This window comes from Elephas maximus, chromosome 15 (genome assembly GCF_024166365.1).
Source record: "Elephas maximus indicus isolate mEleMax1 chromosome 15, mEleMax1 primary haplotype, whole genome shotgun sequence".
Lineage (NCBI taxonomy): Eukaryota > Metazoa > Chordata > Mammalia > Proboscidea > Elephantidae > Elephas > Elephas maximus.
This window is the reverse complement of record NC_064833.1, coordinates 2,535,944-2,548,420: the sequence shown is the minus strand read 5'-3', so window position 1 is coordinate 2,548,420 and position 12,477 is coordinate 2,535,944. Positions and strand designations below refer to the sequence as shown.

The 12,477-nt window shown below is 43.5% G+C and overlaps 1 protein-coding gene across 12 annotated transcripts in view; it reads right to left on the bottom strand.

Annotated features, from left to right (window-relative positions):
• The window catches only part of TSNARE1 (t-SNARE domain containing 1), a 230,922-nt gene that overhangs the window by 61,375 nt on the left and 157,070 nt on the right, over positions 1–12,477 (bottom strand). For 6 of the 12 annotated variants that reach the window (XM_049853638.1, XM_049853642.1, XM_049853641.1 and 3 more), the window contains one exon: positions 6,710–11,855. The exons of 4 other annotated variants lie outside the window; for them this stretch is intronic. In XM_049853638.1, the coding sequence (XP_049709595.1) occupies positions 11,260–11,855 (596 nt within the window). In that variant the 3' untranslated portion in view covers positions 6,710–11,259. Of the gene's footprint in view, positions 1–6,709; positions 11,856–12,477 lie in introns of those variants that run through there. 2 more of the 12 variants (XM_049853644.1, XM_049853645.1) reach the window with 1 other exon arrangement.

Here is a 12,477-nt window from a genome sequence, read left to right as displayed (position 1 = left end):
TTTTAGAATTTAAGCACTTTCTCTCCTGGATCAACCTCACCAGTGGTTTGTCTATTTTAAGTCTTTCCAAGAACGAGCTTTGGGCTTTATGGAGCTTCTCTATTCTAACTTACTAATTCTGCTGTTATCTTTAGTCTTCCTCTGACATTCTTTGGGTTTCCTCTATCATTTTTTTTACTTTTTAAAAAATGTCTTTTTAATGTCATAATACATTAATTTTCAGACTTTCATCTTTTGTGGTATAAGCATTTAAGGTCATTGATTTCTTTGCAGTATTCCACAGATTTTGATACGTAGTATTTTCATTATTACTCAAAGTTGTCTTTTTATATATCCATTAGTGATTTCTTCTTTGATCCAGAGTTAGTTAGAAATGTTTTTAAATTTCTAAACATAGAATTTTTTTTTTTTTTGCTACTGATTTTTGATTTCATTTTATCCAGAGAGTGTATTCTCTGCACTACTGATTCTTTGAAATCTGTGGACATTTGGCTTTGTGACCTAGTTTGTAGTCAGAATTTGTAAGCATTTCATGTGTGTTTGAGAAGAACGAGTGTCTATATTTGTTCAGTACAGGTTCATGGAGCCAGGTGTTAGATACGTTATTACAATCAGCTCTATCTTTACTAATTTCTTGTCTGTTTGCCCCATCAGTCATTGCAAACGCTATGTTGAAATCTTCTACTCCAATTTCCCTCTATAGCTGTACACATTTTTGCTTTATTTCCTTTGAGCTATTTTTTTTTTTTTTGGTGCATACAAGTTCAGGGTTTTTCATCCTGCTGACAAAGTGAACCTTTTAGAGAGTGACTCTCTTGATCCTTCACATATTTTTGTTTTAAGGTTCTTTTTTTTTTTTTTTTAATTGAGATTGTTACCCAAGATTTCTTTTCCTTAGTCTTTGACTGGCATGTCTTTCTTTGTAACTTTTTCTACTTTACTCTTTTACTGTAATGTGATGTTTTCAACCTTTCCAAGTCCTTGTGTTTTAGCATGTCTCTTGTAAATAATAAAGAAAGGTTATCTTTTCCTCCCACCTGGACACTTTTAATCCATCTGCATTTACTTTGTTAACTGGAATGGTCCCAAAGGCTAGCCTTGTGTTTTGTACTTGTTTTATTTTTTCTTCTGTATGATTTTTGCTTCTCCTTTTCTTTTTTCCTTTCCTTTTCCTTTTTGTAGTCAATGAGGTTACTGTTGTTTTTTCTCATTGTTTGACTGTATTCTTATTCCATTTTTCACTAGTGGGGCCCTGGTGGCCCAGTAGTTAAACATTCGGCAGCTAACCAAAATGTCAGTATTTCAAATCCACCAGACGCTCTTTGGAAACCTATGGGGTAGTTCCACTCTGTCCTGTAGGGTCACTGTGAGTCAGAACTGACTCAACGGCAATGGGTTTGATACTCTAATACTATTCTTTTAGAGATGACCCTTGCCTTAAGTTTTATTTTATTGCATTTAAATTTTCACTCATGTTTTGTATGTGTATGTACAGGTCTATGAAATTTTATGACACAAACAGATATATGTAACTGTCACTATGATCAAGATACAGCACCACAGGGAAACTCCTCTGTGCCACCTCTTAATAGTCACACCGTCCCCCGTGCCCTACCCCCCCCCCACCCCTGAAAACCACTGGTCTGTTCTCTGCCTTCGTAATTCCATCACTTCAAGAATGTTGCAAAAATTCCAACACCCATTCATGATAAAAACTCTCAGCAAAATAGGAATAGAAGGAAAATTCCTCAACATAATAAAGGGCATTTATACAAACCCAACATCATCCTAAATGGAGAGAGTCTGAAAGCATTCCCCTTGAGAACGGGAATCAGACAAGGATGCCCTTTATCACAGCTCTTATTCAGCATTGTGCTAGAGGTCCTAGCCAGAGCAATTAGGGTAGATAAAGAAATAAAGGGCATCCAGATTGGTAAAGAAGTAAAAGTACCTCTATTTGCAGATGACATGATCTTATACACAGAAAACCCTAAAGAATCCTCCAGAAAACTACTGAAACTAATAGAAGAGTTCAGCAGAGTATCAGGATAAAAGACAAACATACAAAAATCAGTTGGATTCCTCTACACCAACAAAAAGAACATTGAAGAGGAAATCACCAAATCAATGCCATTTACAGTAGCCCCCAAGAAGATAAAATACTTAGGAATAAATCTTACCAGAGACGTAAAAGACCTATACAAAGCAAACTACAAGACACTGCTGCAAAAAACCAAAAGAGACCTACATAAGGGGAAAAACATACCCTGCTCATGGATAGGAAGACTTAACATTGTAAAAATGTCTGTTCTACCAACAGCTATCTATAGATACAATGCAATTCTGATCCAAATTCCAATGACATTTTTTAGTGAGATGGAGAAAAAAAATACCAACTTCATATGGAAGGCAAAGAGGCCCCAGATAAGTAAAGCATTACTGAAAAAGAAGAACAAAGTGAGAGGCCTCGCTCTACCTCATTTTAGAACCTATTATACAGCCACAGTATTCAAAACAGCCTGGTACTGGTACAACAGAAGATACATAGACCAAGGGAACAGACTTGAGAATCCAAACATAAATCCATCCACGTATGAGCAGTTGATATTTGACAAAGGCCCAAAATCAGTTAAATGGGGAAAAGACAGTCTCTTTAACAAATGGTGCTGGCATAACTGGATATCCATCTGCAAAAAAATGAAACAAGACCCATACCCCACACCATGCACAAAAACTAACTCAAAATGGATCAAAGACCTAAATACAAAATCTAAAACAATAAAGATCATGGAAGAAAAAATAAGGACAACGTTAGGAGCCCTAATACATGGCATAAACAGTATACAAAATATTACTGACCATGGACAAATACCAGAAGAGAAACTAGGTAACTGGGAGCTCCTAAAAATCAAACACCTATGCTCATCCAAAGACTTCACCAAAAGAGTAAAAAGATTACCTACAGTCTGGGAAAAAGTTTCTAGCTATGACATTTCTGATAAGTGTCTGATCTCTAAAATCTACATGATACTGCAAAAACTCAACAACAAAAAGACAAACAACCAATTAAAAAGTGGGCAAAGGATATGAACATGAACCTCACTAAAGAAGATATTCAGGTGGCTAACAGATACATGAGGAAATGCTCACGTTCATTAGCCATTAAAGAAATGCAAATAAAAACTACAATGAGATTCCATCTCACTCCAACAAGGTTGGCATTAATCAAAAAAACACAAAATAATAAATGTTGGAGAGGTTGTGGAGAGACTGGAACATTTACACATTGCTGGTGGGAATGTAAAACGGTACAAAAAACTTTGGAAATCGATTTGGTGCTTCCTTAAAAACTAGAAATAGAACTACCATACGATCCAGCAATCCCACTCCTTGGAATATATCCTAGAGAAATTAGAGCCTTTACATGAACAGATATATGCACACCCATGTTCACGGCAGCACTGTTTACAATAGCAAAAAGATGGAAGCAACCAAGGTGCCCATCCATAGATGAACGGATAAATAAATTATGGTATATTCACACAGTGGAATATTACGCATCGATAAAGAACAATGATGAATCTGTGAAACATTTCATAACATGGAGGAATCTGGAAGGCATTATGCTGAGTCAGTTGCAAAAGGACAAATATTGTACAAGACCACTATTATAAGAACTCAAGAAATAGTTTAAACAGAGAAGAAAATGTTCTTTGATGATTACAAGAGTGGGGAGGGAGGGAGGGAGAGAGGTATTCACTAATTAGATGTTGTTGTTGTTGTTGTTAGGTGCAGTCGAGTCGGTTCCGACTCATAGCGACCCTAAGCACAACAGAACGAAACACTGCCCAGTCCTGCGCCATCCTCACAATCGTTGTCATGCTTGAGCTCATTGTTGCAGCCACTGTGTCAATCCACCTCGTTGAGGGTCTTCCTCTTTTCCGCTGACCCTGTACTTTGCCAAGCATGACCTCCTTCTCCAGAGACTGATCCCTGCTGACAACATGTCCAAAGTATGTAAGACACAGTCTCGCCATCCTTGCTTCTAAGGAGCATTCTGGTTGTACTTCTTCCAAGACAGATTTATTCGTGCTTTTGGCAATCGATGGTATATTCAATATTCTTTGCCAACACCACAATTCAAATGCATCAATTCTCCTTCTGTCTTGCTTATTCATTATCCAGCTTTCACATGCATATGATGCGATTGAAAATACCATGGCTCGGGTCAGGCGCACCTTAGTCTTCAAGGTGACATCTTTGCTCCTCGACAGTTTAAAGAGGTCCTTTGTGGCAGATTTACACAATGCAATGGGTCTTTTGATTTCTTGACTACTGCTTCCATGGCTGTTGATTGTGGATCCAGGTAAAATGAAATCCTTGGCAATTTCAATCTTTTCTCCGTTTATCATGATGTTGCTCATTGGTCCGGTTGTGAGGATTTTTGTTTTCTTTATGTTGAGGTGTAATCCATACTGAAGGCTGTGGTTTCTGATCTTCATCAATAAGTGCTTCAAGTCCTCTTCACTTTCGGCAAACAAGGTTGTGTCATCTGCATAATGCAGGTTGTTAATGAGTCTTCCTTCAATCCTGATGCCCTGTTCTTCTTCATATAGTCCAGCTTCTAGGATTATTTGCTCAGCATAAAGATTGAATAGGTATGGTGAAAGAATACAACCCTGACGCACACCTTTCCTGACTTTAAACCAATCAGTATCCCCTTGTTCTGTCCAAACAACTGCCTCTTGATCTATCTAATTTATCTAATTAGATAGGAGACAAGAACTAATTTAGGTGAAGGGAAAGACAACACACAATACAGGAGAGATCAGCACAACTGGACTAAACCAAAAGCAAAGAAGTTTCCTGAATAAACTGAATGCTTCGAAGGCCAGCGTAGCAGGGACAGAGGTTTGGGGACCATGGTTTCAGAGGACATCTAGGTCAACTGGCATAATAAAATCTATAAGAAAACATTCTGCATCCCACTCTGGAGAGTGGCTTCTGGGGTCTTAAATGCTAGCAAGTGGCTATCTAAGATGCATCAATTGGTCTCAACCCACCCGGTGCAAAGGAGAATGAAGAACACCAAGGACACAAGGTAATAAAGAGCCCAAGAGACAGAAAGGGCCACATAAATCAGAGACTACATCAGCCTGAGACCAGAAGAACTAGATGGTGCCCAGCTACAACCAATAACTGCCCTGACAGGGAACACAATAGAGAATCCCTGATGGAGCAGGAGAGCAGTGGGATGCAGACCTCAAATTCTCATGAAAAGACCAGACTTAATGGTCTGACTGAGGCTAGAAGGACTCCAGAGGCCATGGTCCCCAGACCTTCTGTCAGCCCAAGACAGGAACCATTCTCAAAGCCGACTCTTCAGATGGATTGGACTGGACTAAGGGATAGAAAATGATACGGGTGAAGAGTGAGCTTCTTGGATCAAGTAGACAAATGAGACTATGTGGGCAGCTCCTGTCTAGGGAAGAGATGAGCGGGCAGAGGAGGTCAGAAGTAGCCGAAGGGACACGAAAATAGAGTGGACGGGAGGAGTATGCTGTCTCATTAGAGGGAACGCAACTAGGAGTATACAGCAAGGTACATTTAAGTTTTTGTATGAGAGAATGACTTGGTTTGTAAACTTTCACTTAAAGCACAATAAAAATTAAAAAAAAAAAAAGAATGTTGTATAAATGGAATCATACAGCATGGAACCTTTTGAGATTAGCTTTTTCACTCAAAAGAATGCCCTGAGTTCCATCCAAGCTGTTGCTTGTATTGCTAGTGGGTTACTTTGTATTGCTGAGTGGTGTTCCACTGTATGGAGGTATCATTACCTGGTCAAGGACATCGAGGTTGGGTAGAAGTTGAGCCTATCACAAAGATACTACTGATATTATGCACAGCTTTGGTGCCAACATGATTTGTTATCTCCCTAAGATAAATACCCAGGAGCGTGATGACTGGGTCATATGGTCAGCATATATTCAAATTTTTAAGCAATTATCCAACTGTTTTCCAGAGTGGCTGCACCCTTTTACATTCCCACCAGCAATGTGGGTGTTTCTCCACCTCCTTTTATCTTTTACTTTAGCCACTCCAACAGGCACACAGCAGTGTCTCACTGTGGTTTTAATTTGCATTTCCCCAGTGACTAGTGAGGTTGTACAGCTTTTCCTGTACTTATTTGCTATCCATGTATCTTCTTTGGTGAAGTAGCTGCTTAAGTCTTTTGTCTGTTTTCTGATTGCATTGTTTGTTTTCTTGCTATTGAGTTGAGAGAGTTCTTCGTATATTCTGGATACCAGTCCTTTGCCAGATATGTGATTTGCAAATATTTTCTCAAAGTCAGTGACTTGGCTTTCCATCGTTTTAACAGGGTCTTTTGCAGAGCAGAAATTTTTAATTTTGATGAAGGTACCCTTGAGTTTTAAATAGGTATAGTTATTAGCAAAGGCTAAAAATTCATCAATATTGAATCTCTGGGAAAATAATACAAAGACCTCAGAATAGTTTAACAACTCTTCCCAACTAATATACTATCATACTATCATCGTCTAGTATTGCTGTTCTGTCCTTTCCGAAAATTTAACTTCATGAGTTAGACATTATAGTTGTAATAAAATAATGATATTATTTTACACTGTTGTTTGGATTTACCTACATATTTATAATGAATAAGGAAGATCAAAGAATTAATGCCTTTGAATTATGGTGTTGCTGAAAAATATTGACTATACCATGGACTGCCAGAAGAATGAACAAATCTGTCTTGGAAATAGTACAGCCAGAATGCTCCTTGGAAGCAAGGATGCAAGACTTCACCTCACATACTTTGGACATGTTATCAGGAAGGACAGGACCAGTCCCTGGTGAAAGACGTCATGCTTGGTAGAGCAGAGGGTCAGCAGAAAAGAGGAAGACCCTAAACAAGATGGATTGACACAGTGGCTGCAACAATGGGCTCGTGCATAGCAACGATTGTGAGGATGGCACAGGACCAGGCAGTGTTTCGTTTTATTGTACATATGGTCGCTATGAGTTGGAACTCACTCAACAGCACCTAACAACAACACATATTTACCAATATTTTGGTTCACTGTCCTTGCATTACAGACCTTTATTCTGGGATTATTTTCATCCATCCTGAAGTCCACCCTATGAAATTCCTTTATTGTAAGTCTATTGGTGGTAAACCTTCTCTGTTCATTTCTCTGGAAATGTCTACCCTTTGCCTTTGTTCTTGAATGATAGTTTTGTTAAGTGCATAATTTTAGATTGACAGTTATTTTCTCTCAACACTCAGTAGATATCATCTGTTTTCTAAATTCTATTGTTGTTTATCTAAAATCAGCTGCCAGCAAAATTGTCATTCCTTTTCTTTCTTTCTGGCTGTTTATAATACCTCCCCTTTCACTATGATATTCTGCAGTTTCATCATGATGTGTTCAGGAATTTATTTCTTTTCATTTATGCTACGTGGTATAAATTGTGTTTCCTGTGTTTACAGGGTCATGGATCTCACCAGACATGACTTCTTCACACATTACCTCTCCTTTTGTTCCATTTATTCTTTCTGGGACTCAAATTAGACATATGTTGGTTTTCTGATTCTATTCTCCATACTTTTTAATCTCACACAGTTTCCATTTTTTAATCTCTCTTTGAAATATTGTTAATTTCTTTAGATGTATCTTCCGGTTTGCTAATTCACTCTTCATCTGTGTCTAACATGTTGTGTAACCCAACCATCAAGTTCTTCATTTCTAAAAGTTATATTTGATGTTTTCCAGATATGTTTGGTCACTTTTGATAATCTTATTATTATTAACAATGAGCACATTGTTGTGATTCCATCTTTTTATTTTTTAATATTTCATAGAAAAGTTTTAATATTATGTATCTTATTAATTCCAATTGCCAAATCCTTTGGGGCCTAAAACTGCTGTTTTGTTATTTCTGCTATTGTTGATTCTTTCTCCTGATTCTCACTCAGTGGTCTGCCTCATTAAAGACTACATGATCTCTGATCGTGGGTTCACATGATTCTTTTTATTCTGTGGGTACCCCTAAAGGGCTATTAGGAGATACGTTCTTCCAGAAATGATCTGCTAGGATCCATTAGTAGAATTGATACTGGCATTCAGTCTCAGGTCAACCCTGCCTTTCATTTGTTTCCCACTCTAGGGCTCTTGATGTCAACTTGGCTAGGCTCTAGTGCTGTTACTTGGGGAAACACTAGATGTTGCTGTGATGGTAGCTTGTAGATGTGATTAACTAAATAGGAGCCCTGGTGGCACAGTGGTTAACAGCTTTCCTGATAACCAAAAGGTTGACAGTTCGAATCTATCAGTTGTTCTCTGGAAACTCTATGAGGCAATTCTACTCTGTCCTATAGGGTTGCTATGAGTCGGAATCAACCCAGTGGCAACGGGTTTGGTTCTTTTGACTCTAAATAAAGGAGATTGCTCTTGATAATGTGCGTGGGTTTCATCCAATCAGTTAAATATATTTACCTGCTAAATATCCATTTTCTGCAGCAGACTGTTGAGGAGACAGGGACTTTGTCTGCTTTGGTCACTTCTGTATCCTCAGCACTTAGTACAAGGCCTGGCCTAGAGGAGGCACCCAATAAATATTAGCAGACATGGAACTGCAGAGGGACATGGAAGTGACCAGAGTCAGGGCTCAGGGCCAAGATCAGCATGTGAGCAGGATCAGGGCTCAGTGTGTGAGCAGGGTCAGGGCCAATGTATGACCAGGGTCAGTGTTCAATGCATGACAAGGTTCAGGGCTCAGAGTGTGATCAAGGTCGGGCTCAGTGTGTGGCCAGGATTAGAGCTCAGTGTGGCCAGTGTCAGAGCTCAGTGTATGATCTAGGATCAGGGTTAAGAGTGCAACCAGGGTCAGGGCTCAGCATGTCACCAGGATTAGAGCTCGGTGTGGCCAGTGTCAGAGCTCAGCGTATGATCTAGGAACAGGGCTCAGAATGTGACCAGGGTCAGGGCTCAGTGAGTGACCAGGGTCAGGGCTCAGTGTGTGACCAGGATTAGGGCTCAGTGCGACCAGTGTCAAGAGCTCAGAGTATGATCTAGGATCAGGGCTCAGAATGTGACCAGGATCAGGGCTCAGTCTGGGACTAGAGTAGGGGTTGAGACCAGGGTAAAACTGTAATACAAGAAAAAAAGTGCTCACTGCCACAGAGGCATAGACTAACGACTGTCGACATCTGTAAGTGGATGAGGGTCAATCGCTTCCACCTGGAATGAAGATTTACAGAGGCTTCCTGGAGGCAGGGCACTAAGATGGATCTGGGCTCTGCAGGATGGGAAGAAGGCTTTCCTGGGGAGGGAACCATTGGAAAAAAGGTCTCCAGGGGTGGATTAACCAGTAAGCAAGGTACACTCCAGCTTAACTGTATTTACTAATTTGTAGCGAACAATTTCGTATGAGGTTCACCACATCTTTGATTGGACCCACAGAGGAAGAGGAGGCTGGAAAGGGGCCAGCTTACAGCAGAGACAGCTGAACGTGCACCTAAGGGTTAGGATTTTCCTTTGTACACAAAAGTTACTGACACACTACTGGACCACAGTAAAAACCAGGGCTTCGAACTGGTTCTTCCTGGCTCGGTCATTGCCAAGGAAGCGAAACCACAACAGACCTGAATTTTAAAAATTTGGGTGAACTGTAACAATAACTAGAATGGGAAAAAATTATGGGTCGAAGCCCTGCTAGAAGCTTCATCTCTCTTAGAAGGCAAGGGCAACCCACCAACCAAATCTCTTGCCTGTTGGATTTTGCACAGAATTGGAAACAGCTGTGTCCCGCTCAAAGATGGCGGCTGACCCTGCCGCTGTGAGTGTGTGTGTCGGTCTCCACGGCCCTGCCAATAATCCATTCTGACACAGCAGGCTTCTGAAAGGGTTCACTACACCTCTTCCGAGTCTCATTCCAAGGCTTCGGCCCATAAATTTTCCCATCCCGGTTGCTGTTTCAGATCACCCAAATTCTAAAAATTTGGGTCTGTTCCAGTTTCATTTTGTTGGCCATGAATGAGCTGGCTCGAACCGGTTCAAAGCCCTGGTAAAAACTCAAAACCCTGGACGAGCCCTTGCAGCTGTGTACGATTTCACTCTGACCCTGCTCTCAGCTGTGCTGGGGTCTTAGAGCTTTCCAGGCCAGCACACTGCTCAGCTGGTGCCAGCAGGTCAGCGTCTGGCATCTGCAAAGGCTTTTATCCACAGGGCCAGGGAAAAGGGTGGCGAGGGAGGAGGTTGGGGGATGGCAGAGGCCCGGCGACTGGGTCTGGCTCCAGCCTCCCTATCGCACCAGCTTCCCATGGCCACTCACCCTCTCTTGCCTCAGACTGTGCCCCACTAATGAGGACATGAGGTGCTGGCATCCCACCAAGGGGTATCACAAGAGGTGATGGAAGAAGGATCTAGAAACCCAGGGAAGAACTCAGAACCCCTGCAGCAGGCTGAGAGCCAAAGTGAAACCCCACAGAGAAAAGGAGACGGCTCCATCCCATTTACTTGTCATCATCAATATTATTGTCATTGCACCGTTTTGTGTTATGTTTATGTACAAAAAATATTTTTTACAAGAAAAATCAACAAGTACAAAATGGCAACCCACTCCCATACAGTACCAAGTAACATATATGCATATATATATATATATATTTATAATAATATAGATATAAAACTGGAGAGAAGTGACCCCAGCCCACAGGCCTTGGGGAGACCCAGCAGGACAGCAGGACCCCAGCTGCTCTGAATCCACGTGCCCAAGGAGGAGCACAGCTCCCATGAGTCATCCCCAGTCGGGCTTTGGGGGCCCTTCCCACGCCCCACCAAGCCACCTTCTGCCCTCCGGGTGGCGTTTGCTCCATCTTCCCGGCCCTCACCATGGCCGTCAGAGCACCAGAATGGCCAGCCAGGAGCCGGGCTTTCATCCACATGCTGTCCTCCTCCTCCGGCATCGTCCCTGAGAAGGCCTCTCACCAGGCTCCCACCACACAGGCTCCCGAAGCCCCTCCCGCACATCGCCCAGCCCCACCGAGAATGCCAGGATGAACGGGAGTAACGTAGGCAACGTCCTTCGTCCAGTTGACCTTCAGGCTGCGTGGCTCCCTGGAGGCCAGTTCTTGCCCACTCCGCCCCAGCCCAGCCTCTAGAAGAGAACTAGCTCTGATCCAACTGTGGGCCAAGCCCCGCCTTCCCACTGCCCCCAGCCCTCCTGGCCCAGACCCTAGATCTCCTCCTCCACCTTCAGGATCATCCCAGAGAAGTCCTCAAGGCTGGCAGGGGCGCCCTGGGGGCTGGCCTGGGAGCCTTTGGTGGGCCCGCAGGGTGCTGCACCAGCAGGGGCATTGTCCAAGGTGGAGGACGAGGCCCTCTGGCCTGGGAATGCCTCCACCAGCCTCTCAAGGGTCCGACTGAGGGCCTCGACACCATCGGCCAGCCGCTGGCTCTGCTCGGCCAGCCGCTGTAGCAGCAGGTTCTGCTGGGCCATCAGGGCACCCTGCTGCTGGCACCAGGAGGACAGCAGGGCACCCTGCTGCTGGTGTGAGTCCAGCAACTGTTGCTCAAACTCAGAAGTCTCAGCTGCTGCCGCTGCAGGCTTCCCAGAGGGCGTGGGTGCCGAGGAGGGCGGGGAGGGCCGGAAGGCCCCGACGAAGGCAGTGGCCGAGGGAGTCGAGGTAGGGGAGACAGGTGGGGAGGGTGAAGAGGTGGGTGGGTGGAAGACTCCTCGCAGGTCCAGGGGATCGGGCTTAGGCAGGGTGGGCCCATCCAGGGTCCGCAAGGGGGTCCACAGGCAGCCAGGAGCCTCGTCCTCCTCGTCGGCTAGCAGGGAGACAGGGAATTGTCAGCCCCCACGGGCCACGGGCAGACGATGCCCAGAGAGGGGGTGCTGTGGGCAGCATGTAGGAGGGTCCCCGCACAGCTGTTTCTCATGACACCCCTCTGCAGTGGGCATGGTGCCCCATTTGAGGACAAGGACATCAGACTCAAGGAAAACGACCTGCCCCAGTAGTGTGGTCAGTGGCAGAGCTGGAGTCCAAACCTCAACCTGAGTCTAAAGCCTGTGTGCCAAACCATCATGCTGGTCTCTTCCTAGTCACCCACCCACCATCTATGTGTCTGTCCATCCACCCAGCTGTCCACCTATCTATCCCCATCCTGTCTGCCCACCCACTGACCTACTCGTCTATCTGTCCACCATTTGTTCATCTATCATCCGTTCATCCTCCATGCATCCAGCATCCATCCGCCATTCATCCTCTATGCACTCATCCGCCCATCCATCATCCATTCTCCATCAATCCATGTACCACCCATTCGCCCACCCACCACCCACCCACCCATCCCCATCACATTCCCTATCCATCCACCATCCATCACGCATCTGTCAATTCATCCACCATCCATTCATTCATTCTTCCATCTACCCATCCATCGTCCATCA